The 17362-nt window shown below is 35.9% G+C and overlaps 1 protein-coding gene across 1 annotated transcript in view; it reads right to left on the reverse strand.

Moving 5' to 3' along the window:
- Positions 1-3099: 3099 nt before the first annotated feature.
- The window catches only part of ugcg (UDP-glucose ceramide glucosyltransferase), a 34197-nt gene continuing 19934 nt past the window's right edge, over positions 3100-17362 (reverse strand). Inside the window, exons 3-9 of the mRNA XM_058789571.1 lie at positions 14669-14771; positions 13053-13154; positions 12793-12905; positions 12051-12229; positions 10690-10776; positions 10176-10362; positions 3100-9619 (exon numbers count right to left, since the gene is read on the reverse strand). Of these exons, the coding sequence (XP_058645554.1) occupies positions 9449-9619; positions 10176-10362; positions 10690-10776; positions 12051-12229; positions 12793-12905; positions 13053-13154; positions 14669-14771 (942 nt within the window). The 3' untranslated portion in view covers positions 3100-9448. The remainder of the gene's footprint in view (positions 9620-10175; positions 10363-10689; positions 10777-12050; positions 12230-12792; positions 12906-13052; positions 13155-14668; positions 14772-17362) is intronic.

The following is a 17362-nucleotide window of genomic DNA, read 5'->3' on the forward strand; positions in this document are numbered from 1 at the left end:
ACTGGGAGAAAGTGTGGTCTAACCTTAGCTTAACATCTAAAAACTTGGCTCATCGTCTTATTCACTTCAAAGTCTCTGGTCTCTGTATAAGCTTAATACAAAAGAGAATGTTGTTTGCTGGTTTTACGGCTGCGAAGAAGACAATAACACAGAACTGGTTTACACCGCACATGAGTGGAAAACCATATTGGATCCATAGCCTCCTGAAAATAGTGACTTGTGAATGTACAACAGCGCGAATTAATGGGGCCAAGCCCTCTACTATTGATGCTTGGCAGTGCTTTTCCTTTAACATACTTGATTATACAAAGGAATGACTTGTTTTGTTTTTTCTTTTTTCCCCTCCGTCTCTCTCTTCCTTTTGACTGGACTCTTTAAAGTATTGATTATATGTCTGTTGTTTTGTTTTTTGTTGTTTTGAATGGATGTTGTGATGTTGTGTGTAAAATAAATTAAAAAAAAACAATAAAAAGTTGATAAAACATTTGTAAGGGGCAAAGCCACTTTTACTAAAATGCCTACAACGTTTGAATGGAAAGAGATATTTTCACCAAACTCACCAAAACGCAGAGTTTTGCCACTTGGTGGCGCTAGAACAGAGGGAAAAAAACTAAAAAATGGCTATAACTACGCACTCATTGGTCTGATTGACTTGAAAATTGGTATGCCATGTCTTTATCTAAAGTGCCACAAGTGTCTATGAGGACATTCACGTATCTCAAAAAACACAGATGTTATCAGCCAATCAACTTTGAGCAAGGAATTAGACAAGGTTAACAGAGGTTAATTGGAACAAAACTCAATAGGCGTGTTCAATTCATGGCCCTAAAGGTCTGTACGAATTTTTGAAAGAGACCGGCCACTAGGTGGTGCTAACGAGGTTTACACCTCTGTAATCACGTGGTTTCAGACATTCACACAATATTCATATAATTTGATAGGTCTTCTTATACTGAGCAACCTTGTCTCAAGAACCACTACTGTCAATCAAATCGTTCGTTAATATTTTCGATTATGTAAAAAACCTGCTTTTGTGAACTACTCCAAAGTTTTTTCGGTCAACCTCAATAAAACCACTGCAGCATGATTCTCTGGACTCTCTAGATCAATAATTATCAAAAAAAAGATAATAATTTTACCCTTTGGTTAGCTATAACAGGGTCGTTTAGAAAAGCCCAAAAGCCTATACATCCTAAATGAAAGCGCTTGAACCCTGATAATCGCTGCTTGCATCTACACTGCGTTCCAAATTATTATGCAAGTGATATATCAGTAGGATTTCAGTACAATAAAGAGTCAGATTTTTGTTTGTGTTGTTTTTCACATCTTTTTAGTTAACTGGTATCAATCTCAGACAGGTTTGTTTAATAATTTGCCAGTTTTTCTTAGGTAAATGGAAACCTACTTAAAGAGGTTGTTCCACATTATTAAGCAAGTCACAGTTCTCATGAAATATGGTGAGGAAGAAAGATCTTTCTGAAGATGAAAAGTATGAAACAATGCAATGTCTTGCAAAAGGCATCAAAATAAACAATATTTCTCGAAAAGCAAATAGAAATTATTGAACTGTCAAAAGATTTGTGAGTGACTTAGAGCACAGAAGATCTTGGTCAGATAAAGATTTATTAAAAAAAGTTTTTGTCAAACAAATGAACTGTATTGTAATACCAGCTGTAAAAAAGCCTCTGCTGAGCAGCAAACAGGTGTTTGAAGCTACTGGAGTCTCAATATCCTCTTCATACAGACTGGCATTTGTGTGTAAAGCTGCATTTCAGTCACTGCTAACCAAACCTAACCAAACATAATTCAGGAAATATGGAGTCAATTTAATGCCGCATATATATGCAAAAGAAAATAAAGTTTTGCAAAAGAAAATAAGTTTTGCAAAGAAAAATAAAGAATTGCAAAAGAAAATGAAGTATTGCAAAAAGAAAATAAGTTTTGCAAATAAAAATAAAGAATTGCAAAATAGATAAATAAAACGGAGCAAAAGCAATGATTTTGCAATACATATTTTCCATGGCCATATCTACTAATTTATTTGCAATGCAGCTTTTATTTTGCGTTTCAGTCAAGTTTGAGCTTGCGATACCGTTTTCCCTTTGCGCTTCACGTTTCTGCCCGTCTCACTTTGTGGCGCTGTTTTGACATGGGGTGGAGTCAGGGGACGGGGCGTGTCCAACAGGCCTGGGCATGCCTCCCTGGAAGTGACGTCATCGGCCCGAGACGCAGATCACAGCTGATCCAGGCACCGTCACTGAGCAGAGGCATGGGGCGGATCGTTTCCTTTTATTCACTAGCTTTAAAACATGCATGCTTTCGTTTTATTAACAAATGTATATGTGTATTAGCAGCGTTTGCTCAAGTTAAAGAAGTTGTTAATATGAACATCTGCTGTTTATTTCTCTCAATGTGTGCACACTTTTATAGCATTAAAATGTGTATTGTTTCATCTGGTTAACTAAATGTGCATTAATAGTGCTTGTTTAAAATCTCTTAACCTGTGCACAGCGCTCTTTGTTTACATTAGTTCAGAGTTACTGCTAGTTTTAATGTAAAATAATGCAATTAACTTCACAAACTATACATCATTAAAAAGGTCTAAGACTCAAGCTTCATATCCATCTCGACTTCGTTGTTCATTTACATAACTCCTGGCATAAATTAAGAAATTCAATTCTTTATTTTTATTTGCAAAACTTATTTTCTTTTTGCAATACTTCATTTTTTTTTGCAATTCTTTATTTTTCTTTGCAAAACTTATTTTCTTTTGCAAAACTTTATTTTCTTTTGCATATATATGCGGCATTAAATTGACTCCATAAGGAAACATGTCATAACAAGATATCCCATTCAACAAAAACTTGTTGCATGAGTTGAATACATTGCTTATCAGTTCAACATTTACTGCAGAACTTCCAGTTCAGTAGGTTTGCTAAAAATAGATGATAAACAACTCATTCTTTAGTCCAGACCACCCAGTGTTTTATTAGACTGATTTATGTATTGTATATGCAAATAAATATCCATTTGAAAACTTGTATTAAAAGTATTAAACTTCACAAAATAAATATTAATCCACTCTCTATAAACCTTCAATTGTATCTTTATTTAACTTTTTATAGCCATAGTAGAACACAGTATTTAATCACAACTCTGTACAGTCAACTTTCAAGCGACTCTTTGTTAAAAACATGTTAGTAATGCTAATAGGAAATAACAGTGAGTTGTCAGGAAGATGCCATTTTCTTCTCATGGCGCCTGATCTCCATCTATGCCCTGTTCCCCTAAAAATGGGCTGCTATGAGATAAGCACTGACAGGCATCCTGCAAGCAGAAACACAGAGCTGATAATGCAGCAGATAACACAAAGAGACACAACAGTCAGACATGCACTACATAAACCGCAGCTCCTGGCCTCAGGATGCGGGAATATTTAGAATCGCAGGGATTGCTTGTGTTTCGGGGTCAGTGAAACACTGACGGAGAACTGAGAGAGCAGATGGTTGGTAACGCTTGTGTTAGTAGTGAATCACACAGCCCAGCAAACACAGAGCACTGACCGCCAGCACACTCACATCCCTCAGCCTTTATTTGCACTACCGTAACGCCATTATTTACACAAATACACACCGAAACTACTGGGCTGACATCAGATCGATCAAAAGCAATGACATCAAATCAAGTGATGGGGGCAACAGCAAATAATGCAATAGAAAATACCAAGCATTTTACCATTAAAACACACCATTGCACTGTTCTGAAAAAAATAAGAGTTACTTACCCTCACACACTTACCCAAACCTGTATAATTTTTTCTTCTGCTGAACACAAAAGATGATATTTTGAACTGTTTTGTCCATACAATGAAAGTCAGTAGAGTCCAAATCAATATTTGGACGCACTGAGTTTAAGTGTATTCACAATTCTGAACATGTGAATCATACCTTCTAACAGAAACTGATTCATACATACCATTCAAAAGCTTGGGATCAACGTTTTTGACAGAAATTAATTAATACTTATTCTACAAGGGTGCATTAAATTGATCAAAAGTGACAGTAAAGACTTAAAGAAATTGTTGTAAAAAGATTTCGGTTTCAAATAAATACTGTTCTACTGAAAAATAATCTTGAAAAAAAATCTCTCAATTGCAAGTTTAGATCTCAAAATTCTGACTTTTGTTCTCAGAATTGAGCTTATATCGCTCAATTGCGAGTGAACACTTCACAATTCTGACTTTTCTCTCAGTGAGAGGAAAAAAAGTCAGAATTGTAAGATAAAAATGTTTAATTACCTTTATTTTTTTATACTGTGGCAGAAGCATTCCATAGTTTTTACCACTGATAATAAATGTTTCTTGAGCAGAATGATTTCTGAAGGATCATGTGACTCTGAGACATGAGCAATGATACTGAAAATTCAGCTTTTACATCAATACGTTACATTTTACAATATATTCAAACAGAAAAGTGTTATTTTAAACTGTATATCTTTGATTAAATAAATACAGCCTTGGTGAACATGAGATGTTTTTCAAAAACATTGAAAACAGAATCTTACTGACTGCAAACTTCTGAGTAGTAATATTTTTTTATTAATGTTTATCAGTGCAAAGCTGTTCTGAATGGTTTTTAGCACATTGCTAATGTTGTTTTTGGTGGTTACTAGCTGGTTGCTTGCTAGCCAAAGTTGCAAAAACAGAGGTCTCTGCGTCTCTCTGATTCTGGTCTCGAGTCTTTCCTTCAGTGTAACACTGTGGCAACAGTCAGAGCTGGGTACACTCTTAAAAATAAAGGTGCTTAAAAGGTTCTTCAAAGCGATGCCATAGAAGAACCATTTTCGGTTCCTCAAAGAACCATTCAGTCAAAGGTTCTTTAAAGAACCATCTCTTTCTTACCTTTTTATAATCTGAAGAACCTTCTTTTGCCACAAAGAACCTTTTGTGAAACAGAACGGTTCTTCAGATGTTAAAGGTTCTTTATGGAACCATTTAGACAAAAAAGGTTCTTCTGTGGCATCGTGAAGCACCTTTATTTTTAAGAGTGTATAGTAACTTATAACATGTAATCTGGATTACGTAATCAGATTCCAAAAATCAAGTACTCAAAGTATACAACATCTTAAATTGCTCATAATCAGATTACAGTTACTTTTTTTATGGAGTACATGATTACATATTAGCCTATTCTTTTTTCCCTTGTAAATTTTCCTTTTGAAAAATCCGACTGTGTGTCATTCCATTTAGCAGCTCTCAAGCAATTAGACCATGTACGGAACAAATATTTATACAAGTTACTAAACACCGTTATCGTCATCATATCCAGAGACCCTCAGTAACTGTGGATTTAATGTAATGTTTAATGCATTTTATGATGTTGATATCAAAAAATAGAATGCATTTTTCTTTTTTTATATCAATATGATACGTTAGATTAAAAAAAGTAATTTAAAAAGTAGTCAGAATACATTACCTAAAATGAGCAACCTAGTTACTAAATACAGTTTTCATCATGTGATCTGTAATCATGGACTACAATTTGTAAGTAATCTGCCCGGCTTTAACAACAGTGCAGTGAAGCTTAAACAACAAATGCCTAATTTTTAAGGTCAGGGGTTTTATCAGTGTCCATAAAATGAGTTTTCTTCAAACTTCAAATGGTATAGCAAGTAACAAAGTCATGCCTAGATCCTGGGAATGATTTTGCATTTTAGAGTTTCAGACATGTGATGTGGTGAATGAATGGTGGCACAGAAACTCAAACACACAGGAAGTCAGAAAGAGGGGCAGGGAACTGACTCCCATCGCTTTGAAAGAAACTATTGTATTGCTAATGCAGCTAACCACGAACTACTAAAACTACTCTAAACATAACAATGAGGATCACACACAACAGAATGAGATGAGGAAACACGCACTTCTTATATCGCTTGATAAAGCTTTAATTTATCTGTAATGACACAGTTTCCAGCTGTGGATTACGCATTCAGCATCAAGAGTACAGTACACAACATCTACAAAATAACACAAAAGTTCAAAAACTGAAGTCTGTCCAGCCATACCTTTACACTGCAGAAAAAACGAACAAAACTTGTAGGGAATAACAAATAAAAATGTACAACTTGATGATAAATTAAGCCTTAGGAAGCAGTGTATGTAATGGATATCAACCAAACTTCATAAATAAACTGTACATATTAAAAAATAAAAATAAATGTTTTTTTTCTTACTTTGTCAACTTTACAGCACATAAAATAAAAGCGGTGGATCACAACTAGACTTTTTTTCTACTCTGACTGATGACCGTATGGTAAACGTGTAGCAGTAGTTTCTCTCGGTTGCTTTGAGTCCAAGGCTGTAGTAAAGAAAGAACATTTAAAAGCGTGAAATGTCGCAACTAAAGTAATAGCACAGGATATGACACTTAAGCTCAAACTGGCTTTGTCTCAAAATATTTTTAAACCGTCTAGGCAGCTCACTACCGTATTGTTTCAGATCCCGTAAATGCGGCCCAGTTGATGCAGACTGAATTTCTCAATCATTTTGTCTTACTTGTTTTAAGTAAACACACATTTTCTCACTTCCACACGGCACCATACAGGTCACCAGTCTTGCACAAAACATGTTAATCCGACAAACATACAACTGTACACTCACGAAGAAAGAAAAAAAAAAAAAGTCCAGTTCCCCACAGAACGTTACAAGACAAGACAATCCTTTCTGAATTGACTTGTCAAAAAAGGCAATATTTCTGCAAACACGCAGTCAGAAGCATTCTCTCACAGCCACACAAAGAGGGGAAAAGTCTAAACGGGAAATTTACAGTGCATCGTAGACTTTTCGTAAATGAGGTGAAGTTTCTTTTTGACACAATATCTCACATATATATCATAAGCAGATACGGCTGAAAGTCGAAGAGCGGAACTTGAAGAACAGTTGCAGAAAATGCCAGCTTTCCCATTCCCTAAAGTTTCTACTGTGGTGTTTCAAACAAACAAAAAATAAACGTTAGTCACATGTTCATGCGAAGGTACATTCAGTTTTACCCATGGTGCAGAACTACATCACATCGGGCCTTATTCAAAAGCAGAATAAATTTCTTAGTCATTCATAATACCATTCTTAAGTAACTTATCCTGAAACTATTATTATTATTATTATTATATAATTGTAGCACAAAATTCAATGCAATCGTTTATGCAAGAATGGTGTTAACTAATTATTCAATCTATATTATGCAAGACTTCATAAAATTATTCGATTCAATGCAACAACTTACTGAAGAATTATTGGGATAATTCGCTAAACCTCGTTTGCGTAAACTGACAACAAACTGAATAATTAATAAAACTGAAATTGTTAGCTTTAATTTGTAAAACCAATTCCAATTTTTTTTACCAATTATTAAATGTAATGGTTTCACAAATGAATTCCATTTAGTTTACGTAAGAATGTTTTTTTGAATGATACGAATGTTCATATTTCATGAATGAGGCCCACTGAGGTATGATCAATGTGTAACGGTCAACAAAATCTGAAATGTTTATTACACCACGGCTGGACACAGAAATGGGTTTGGAAGCTTGCTTTCGTTTCACAGCCTGAATAGAGTAAAACTAATAATGTATATGTATATGATTATTGCTAATTGATTGATCCCCAACTGTTAATACTTCAACTGCCATGTTACGAACAAATGGCATTCATTTCGTGGCCTCATGCACAAAACACAGTTTATTTCCAATGGTCAGCCCAAAGCGTTCAGTAGAACAAATTCAGATGTATTCAAATTAGAAATAACAAACCAACACCAGAACAAACACACTAACAATGGAGGGTTGGCATTGGACTAAAACAGTGTTTAGTACTTCCTAAATGGCAGCTGATGGAATATGAAGACACATGCACACGGCTCAAGCCAACAGGTTTTTTTCTGAATCACATATGGTTTTAAAATAACAACAAGGGTTGAACAGTTCAGGTGAATGAGTAGATTATCTGTTAAACAATACTGCCGGTGCTGGCATGGGTTCTTCACGATCAGCGGCATGATATACGAACGCATAGCAGCAGAAGTCAAGAAATGAGGAAAATGCAGAAAGAGCGGTTTGACAAAAAAAGTGCTGGCAGTACGAAACAGAAACAAGTAGTTCCTCAAGATACAACCATGAAAAAAAAAGGGGAAGATGGAGAAGAATGTCAATTGTTTCGTGAATTCTGTTTGACTGTAAGAGTATGTTAATGGAGAATGAGTAGAGCGCGATTGGCATATTTTGAAATGCATCAAAGTGTAAACTCAAATGTTTATATATAAAATTGAACACACACTCACTCATGCCAAATTGTTTCAACTCAAAAAAAATGAGTACACTCTAACTTCTCAAACTCTTTACATCAAGAGAATTTGGTTTAAGGGCTAACTGAAATGGCATCAGATGAAATGTTTGGACAATTTATGCACTTATATCCAGTCAAACGTCAAGAAAATACTGACAGCTTCTCAAACAAACAGCAGCAAGCCAGGAAATGTGTTTTCGCAAACCCTGATCCTTGTACGAGAGCAACTACTGCAGAGAACGAAGCACGGGAAGATAAAGACCATGAAGAAAACCGTTAAAGATGCCAAAATTATAACAATAAAACCGCTTGCTCTTCAAATGGCACTAAATTTCATAAGATATGTGATTAAATCTACAGAGATCATGTTGAGGAGTAAACCTCGTGCTCGAATACTGCAGGGAGAATGCAAAGACTGTACAAGAGTCGTTGACAGTATGCCACATTTCCCCATGTATAACCTCTACCGAAGATATTGCTCTGTCCAGTAAACATAAAATGGACCTGAGTGGATCCGTTTCGAGCATTCAAGAGTCCAAAAATGTATAAAATATGGCAAGAGTGCTGTATGTTGAGAGCAACACTGTGATAAGCAAGTGATCCATTTATGCGCTAGCGCCATTTTAAAAGGCTTCAGTCATTCTCCACCCTACTATTATCGTTAAAAACTGTACTGTTCGTCCAAACTCATTATAAAATGGATATGTCACGAAATACAGAGTTGTTCAACCACCACTAAACATGTTGCAGGGACCTTTAAAAAAAAAAAAAAAAAAAAATTACATTTAGATACGTTTTTATCAGGGTTACTGATGCCCGCTGAAGTGCCGCCTCCTCGACAGACATAGTTTCCGCACAAGTTCTTTTCTTCATAACTTTTGGCTCATCTAGAACAAGGTCTCAATTGTCAAGACCACAGGAAAACAAAAAAAGCACCGAGGACATAAATAACCTATTTGCTAATGTCACAGGTTAAAAACTATCAGAAGTTGGAATAAAACCCAAAACAAAACAAAAAAAGTTGCAGTTCATTTGTCCATCTGCGCCCACATCTTCTCAGTTCTGTGTCCATGTTCACACCAGTGCATAGTCCCAGGCACACGGTGCCATTTAAACATCCAAGATTTCCTCTGCTGTACCTCCGCAACGCAATCGGTAGCGTCCCGCCCTCCAGCTGATGGTGGGGTCCCAAAGAGCGGACAAGAAAATCTGAATTGTCATGGACTCCCTGATGAACCAGGCCACCGCGTAGTCCAGCTTGGAGAAGGATGGAGGACCGCCCTTTGAGAAAAAAGGAGAATTACAACAAGAACTGACAAATGTTGCAGCTCAAGATAAAAAGGCATTGAACAACAACTTCGGTCAACTTTTCCTTGAAAGAGTTGAAAATGAAAACCATCTCTTCATGGAATTTCCTCAGAGAGTTGATTGGATGTCAAACAAGAAATGTTTCTTCTGAAATGTGACATTTCTGAGTAGAATGAGGTTGGGATTGGAATTCAACCCAGAAACAACTGAGCAAGGCTTGATTTTATCCATTGGGAATTGAATGGATTGTCAAAAATGGATGTTTTGCACCAGAAAGGAGCCAGAGCAATAAAACTTTAGTATAGGGACCAATTCTCACTATTAACTAGTGGCTTATTAGCATGCCTATTAATAACATACTGGCTGTTTATTAGTACTTATAAAGCACATATTCTGAACCTAATACCTAAACTTAACAACTACTTAAGCAACAAATTAGGAATTTATTGAGGCAAAAGTCATAGTTAACGGTTTGTTAATAGCGAGAATTGGACCTTTGGACCAAAATTTGCTGTGTGTCGTGTCTCACCTGTACTCCTCTCAGCTGGATGTAATCCGAAATGAACCAGGCCAGGCAATGGCACAGGAAAAACACCATGATGTCCCAGCGAAATACATGGTGGGCGGCCCAGCCGATGATAAGACTGGCCACAAAGCACTCCGAGATGGGCTCGATGATGGTGGCCGGCAGCATGTTGATTCTCAGTTTGGCCCATCTAGCAAGAGCAGATAACAATGAGATGAGCTCAGCAGTTTTTTTTTTTGCACCACAAAATGGGAACTGGTACCATCTAAAGCCACAAAAACAACATGTGTTACAGTTGGATAACTTATTCTGATAAACATATCATAATCTATTATATAAGATATGCTCTGTACTATGATGCAATTTAAAAGGCAGGAATCCATCAGCAACGCTATCAGAAAATTGTGAACAGCAACAAAAATAACCCAGTCCCATCACTGCACCAGAGGTGGCCCCATCAGGAAAACAGATTGGTTTCACTAGCGAACATGAAAAGCTGATTGAACAACCGGCGTACCTGATCATGCGAGACTGGAATTGTGCAATGGAGTACGAGCCAGAATTCTGCATGGCTACTTGCGTTGCCATGGAAAATTTCCATCCTCTGCAAGAGAAACACCACATCATTGCACTGGCAAATAAAGGACATTTTAGCCAAGGCTGAGAGATACGATTCTGAACACACATTAAAGGAATATTTTCATTCAAAACAAAACATTTGGTTATGATTTATTCACCGTCATGCTGCTCCACACCCATATGACCTTGAGATGATCTTTTCCACACAACAAATGTATAGGGAAACCAGACTGTCAAGCTATAAATAGACATTAAATTAAATTTGTGCATACAAATACATGAACGACATACTAAATGCTACTTTAGGACTTCAAATGATCTGATAAGGAAAAGATCAAAACTGAAACATTCATTAAAAACCTTGATGACTTATAACATAATTGTTTTGCCGTTAGCCACACAAAGCTATTGTATGGCTTCAAATTCCTTGAATATAAACGAAGAGTTATATTATTATTATTATTTTTATGTATGTATGTATGTATGTATGTATGTATATATATATATATATATATATATATATATATATGCCATGGTCTATCTGAATACTCGATTCTGATTGGCTGGCAGGTGTTGATTAAATTAGTTTAACTGCAGGTAGTTCCAGGTCAGTTTAATCACGTTCTATATTAATGCGCTTCCTATAAACATTGGTAACCATAGTAACATACAGTTACAGTTGAATAGTAATACAGACGAAAATAACCGTCATTTTTATCGTTCCGCTCAAATATTGCAGCGCAAATATTATTAACATCTTTAATATGTGAATGCTGGCAAATGACCATGGCATAAACGGGATAATCAACAGCTAGCTGTGCATTAAACTATTTGAATGCACTTGGTTCTTCGCCTCCACGTCGTGCATTCAAATCCTTTAATGCACAGCTAGCCGTTGATTATCCCTAACACACACACACACACATATATATATATAAAATGATTTCAGTTAGTTGTCAAAGCAACATTTTTAAATGTTGTTTAGTTTAGGTGAAGTGCTAAAATAAAGAAAATACCCTAAAACTCATAAATAAAATTAAATAACTAATAAAATGACTAAAGCTTTAAACCTAAAGTGTAAAACAAAAATCTAAAAAAAAAAAAATGATTAACTATAAAAAAATATTAACAAAAACTATAATAGTGTACCAGTGATATAAAAACACTGATCGTTGCAGCTTGACAGCCTTCACTTTCATTGTATGGAAAAGAGCAGCGTGAACATTCTGCTAAACATCTCCTTTAGTTTCATAGAAGAAAGTAAGTCAGAGTTTTGGATATTTAATGAGTCTGGCAAACCTGTCTGCGATGGCCTTGGCCATGAAGTAATCTTCAGCGATGTACTGGGCAAATGCAATCAGCCCGCCCGCTTGGTCCAGGATGTCCTTCCTCATGAGACACGACATCCCCGTGACGCACTTGATTCCCGTGACATTGGCCGAGATGTAGGAACGAGGATGTGACGTACCAAAATAAACCTGCAGGGTTTCACAAAGGATAGTGTTTATATACTTCACATAATTAATCTCAGAGGATTTGATGCATTAACAATCGCATTACGTGTGTAAACACTTCTGCCAATGATTATTATTAGCAGAGCTGTCAATATAACATGCTAATATATTAACTTCTAAGTCTGTTTTTGTAACGTCTATAGCTCATCCATCACAACAATGTAACATTTATTCTATTGAGTGACAATTAGTGATTCGATTTTACTTGGAGCTTTCAAAAACGTCATAAATAAACCAATATTGTCAGCAGTTAATGAATTTTAATATCGTACTGATTTGGCAAAAGAGCTTTAAAGTTCGGAGGAACAGAGACAACATATGGTGTCCCATTTCAAGTCTCTACTAGCAACAGTCCCACAACTTATCTGTTTTACTGCAGTGTGACAGGACAGAACAGCACTTCTTCCAACACATAATAGCAATGACGTGTTCACAAGCAATAAAACCAAAGCTTTCCTGAGCCAAATCCAGATGACCAACACTGTCCTGACAAAGAATTCAGAAGGTCACTAATGAAGGCTCCTGACCTGCTCCAGTGTGGCGGCAAATCCTTGTCTGTCTGCCACGTAAGGAAGACCATGAACCAGTCCCACCTTCTCCGTCATCTGATTAGCCATATCAGTGAGAGTGTCTGGCTTCACTGTTGATATTAGATCATAGTTGTTCAGAGGTGAATCTCATGAAAACATGTTATTCTTTTTACAAGAAAAAAGGGAATAACAAAGATATGTATTCACTGAAACACTTTAAAGCGGTTGGTTTTAGATGATAATGTGGGCAAACTCACCTCGAATGCCACTGTCACAGATCCAGACGAGTTCGTACCTTGCCCCTTCATAAGCTGGCATGAGGTTATTTATTTTTGGATTGATGCCAACTTTCTTACCTCCTAGAACAAGATAAAGAGGAAAAAATGTCAGTAATTAACATTAGGGCTGTAAATGTAAAATAATTGTTTTTGTTTTGTCAGTTACAGGTGTTTCCAGGGTAGAAAGACATGAATAACAATATTTCCGGATATTAAAGTATATTAGAACACATTCAAATATTTCTCTTTTGGTCCACTTTTGTTATAACGGGCACTACATTCTATGTAAACGGACTGATATCCAGCCCACAATAGTAATAAAATAATGATTATTCCTATGCATTTTTTAACACAATTCCCATCCCAGGTCTAGATCAGTTCTGCCATGTTCTCATCTAGAGATCATAAGCCATATCAGTGATTTTGACATAGATTAGACATTTTCAGTTTGATTTTTAAAATTTGCTACGGCTATGTGATTTTGCCATTTTTAGTAGTTTTATTTTTTTTATATTTAAATTTAGCTTTAATTTTTTTCAATTCAGTTTTAGTACTTCAGTACTAGCATATTATATTTCAGTTAATTGCCAAGGCGACATTTCTAATCTTATTTTTTTTTAAATCTAATATTTCTGCTAATTTCAATTAACGAAAATTATTTTAATATTTTTAATTAACAAAATAACAATTAAACCGTATTAACAAAAAATGAAATATGCAAATGTGAATCTGAAGTGAATTATACTCATACCGTTCCACTTCAAATTACAAATAAAACTTTGACTGTAAATTAAAAATTCACATTGACAGAAGTCATTATTATTATTATTAATAATAATAATAACAATAAATAATAATAATAATAATAATAATAATAATAATAATAATAATACAATTTAAAAAAAATGCAAGATTAGATTGATCAAGCAATTACATAAACCGTAACAGGTCTAGCGTCCATCAATGAAGCGGATCCTCTTTAAATCCTTTTTATGGATGTGAATAAGGTCACGTGAAAATGTTTATTTATGGACTGAACACCTAAAGATCATATGGCACAGGGCCTCTGAGAGCACTAATGCATTTTACAAAGCACGCTCTTCCTCCGTCTGGTTGGCTGGTGGGGTAAGCGACTTGGAGATGTTTAAAGCAACACAACCTCGCAGACGTTACATGTTTTCTAACATGGCTTCAGCTTGATACAAAGCAGCGGATGACATCTCCAGGACAGCCCGTCTCCCCTGACTGTTTGTGCCGAAACACACTGTCTGAAGGCAGCGAGCCGGATAACAGGACCCCAGAGATACACCCGCTCCAGTCACCAGCTGTTCCTAATGAGCAAGCATCAATATCCAGTCCAAGAGCTGCATTTGCGTATACACAGCTGAGTTGTGGCGCACATGCGGGTCTCCGCGTTTCACTTAAGGGGCTCCTCAGAGACCCTGCCATTTCCCTGCACACGACGAAACAAAACTGACAAAGACAGCGGAATCCACGAGGGACGAGAGATGCACCTCAGCACCACACTGCCTGAGCTTTCTGTATTACTGGCTCCATTTCACATGGAAAGAGTGAGATTATCATCCAATACTTACCTATAAATAACCTGGCGTCAACATTCGGATATTTGCCCAGCAGCTTTTTACAAACATCAATGGCTGGATCGTCATGGTCTTGGACGCACAGCAGAATTTCATACTGTGGAAAAAGGCAGAAACAATTTTGAGCAACTCAAGTTATTATGGCACAATAATACACCTAGAGGCACACAGTTCATAAACGCTGGCTGTTTCTAAGATGCTATTCAGTTACCCACAGCGCAACACAAGCTCTATACTTCTGTGAGCAGATCAAATTGGTCAAATAATGGCTACCGATAAATCAGTCTGTTATATACAGTAGTGGTCAGAATTATTGGCACCCTTGGTAAATATGATCAAAGGCTGCTGTGAAAATTTATCTGCATTGTTAATCCTTTTGATCTTTTTTTTTTTTTTTAATTCACAAAAATCGAACCTTTCATTGCATAAGAAGAATTTAAAATGGGGGTAAATATCATTATGAAATAAATGTTTTTCTCAAATACACGTTGGGACACAATTATTGGTACCCCTATAAATTCTTATGAGTAAAATATCTCTGAAGTATATTCCCATCATATTCACAATTTTGAGCAGTCCAGGGTGATTATGAACATGAAATTATCCAGCCATGGCTTCCTGATTCAGAGAAATATAAATAGGAGGGAAAACAAAGCCAAAATTCCCTTAATCATCCATCACAATGAGAAAAACCAAAGAATATATTTCTGATGTGCAGCAAAAGATAATTGAGCTTCACAAATTAGTGAAGTGGCTTTAAGAAAAGAGCTAGAGCAGTGAAAATTCCCATTTCCAACATCAGGGAAATAATTAAGAATTTTCAATCAACATAAAATGTCAGGAAACTGCCTGGAAGAGGACATGTGTCTATATCGTCCTAATGCACGGTGAGAAGGAGAGTTTGAGTGGCTAAAGACTCTCCAAGGACCACAGCTGGAGAATTGCAGAAAATAGTTGAGTCTCTGAGTCAGAAAACCTTAAAAAAAAAAAAAAGTCAAACAGCACCTACATCAGCACATGTTGTTCGGGAGAGTTTCAAGAAAACTTCTCCTCGCTCATCCAAAAACAATCTCCAGCATATTCAGTTATCAGACACGACTGGAACTTCAGATGGGACTGGCTTCTATGGTCAGATGAAACTAAAAAATTAGCTGTTTAGCAGCAAACACTCCAGAAGGGTTTGGTGAACACAGGGATAAAAAGTACCCCATGTGTACAATGAAATATACTGCTGTATTTTTGATGTTGTGGGCCTATATTTCTGCTGGAGGTCCTGGACATCTTGTTTAGTCACATGGCATCATGGATTCTATCAAATACCAACAGATAAAAAATCAATAAGTGACTGACTCTGTTAGAAATCTTATAATGGGCCATGTTTGGATCTTCCAACCGTACAATAATCCAAACACAAACCTCAAAAACAACACAAAAATGGGTCACTGAGCACAAAACCAAGCTTCTGCTGGCCATTCCAGTCCTCTGACCTGAACCCTGTAGAAAATGAGTGAACTGAAGAGAAGCACCACCAACATGGAGCTGTGAATCTAAAGGGTCTGGAGTGATTCTGGATGAAGGAATGGTCTCTGATCTCTTGTCAGGTGTTTTCTAACCTCATCAGGCATTATAGGAGAACATTTAGAGCTGTTAAACTGGCAAATGGAGATTTCAAAAAGTATTGAATAAAAGGGTGTCGTTAATTGTGGCCAATGTGTATTAGAGAAAAACATTTATTTCATAATGCATTTACGATTTTGATCAATTTAATGTGTCCTTGCTGAATAAGTGTTAATTTCCTTAAAAAAAAAAAAAAAAAAACACCTCACTGATCCAAAATTTGTGAAAGGTTGTGTACATTAAATACATTAGATACATTAACAAATAGTAAGATGGTGGAGGGAAAAAAATAAAAAGAAATTAAGCAAAAACAAGTTAATGAAAATAAAATGAATAATAAGAGTGACTATTTGCACTGAGATTCAGCAGCTGTTTCTGGGTTAACTAGTTACAGCTTAGTCATTAACTTTCTACTGTGTGAAGTAGTACGCTATAAAAGTTTCATATTAAGAGTATTATCTGTCACTACATGTTTGATATTGGATAAGTATCATTTCAAGGCATTTTGGTGACCATTATCTGTCAGACTGAAAGTAGCAATAACATACCCTGGTCAAAATGAGTCCGCCTGAGCGCGAGCATACAAATGTCCATGCATGTCGGGGTGCAATTAGTAGGGAAGAATATGGGAAAAAAGGGGTATTGTGTGTTGCCCCTTTAATCTTCTAGATGATATTAGGTAATGTATTACTAGGTAATATATACACACTATGCTCAATACAGTTTTTTCTTCATGTCAAAGTCATTTTTCTTCATGCCAGGTATCAGTTCAGTCAGAACAGGATTTAAGAAAATGCAATTAATGTGCAGCAAAAAAAAAAAAAAAATAATAATAATAATAATAATTATATATAATATCTAACATAATATTATGATATTTATTATAATAATAATTAAACTTATTTTTTGTGCAAATCATTTACACTGTACATTGTTCACATATTCACCAGATGATACAAATGCTTCTAATTGCACATACAACTTGAATACACCTTTTATATGATGCATGTGTTTATGAATATTAATATTTTTTTAATTTCTCAATTAATCCATTCAGATATTTTTGAGGCA

This window comes from Onychostoma macrolepis, chromosome 10, assembly GCF_012432095.1.
Source record: "Onychostoma macrolepis isolate SWU-2019 chromosome 10, ASM1243209v1, whole genome shotgun sequence".
Taxonomy (NCBI): Eukaryota; Metazoa; Chordata; class Actinopteri; order Cypriniformes; family Cyprinidae; genus Onychostoma; species Onychostoma macrolepis.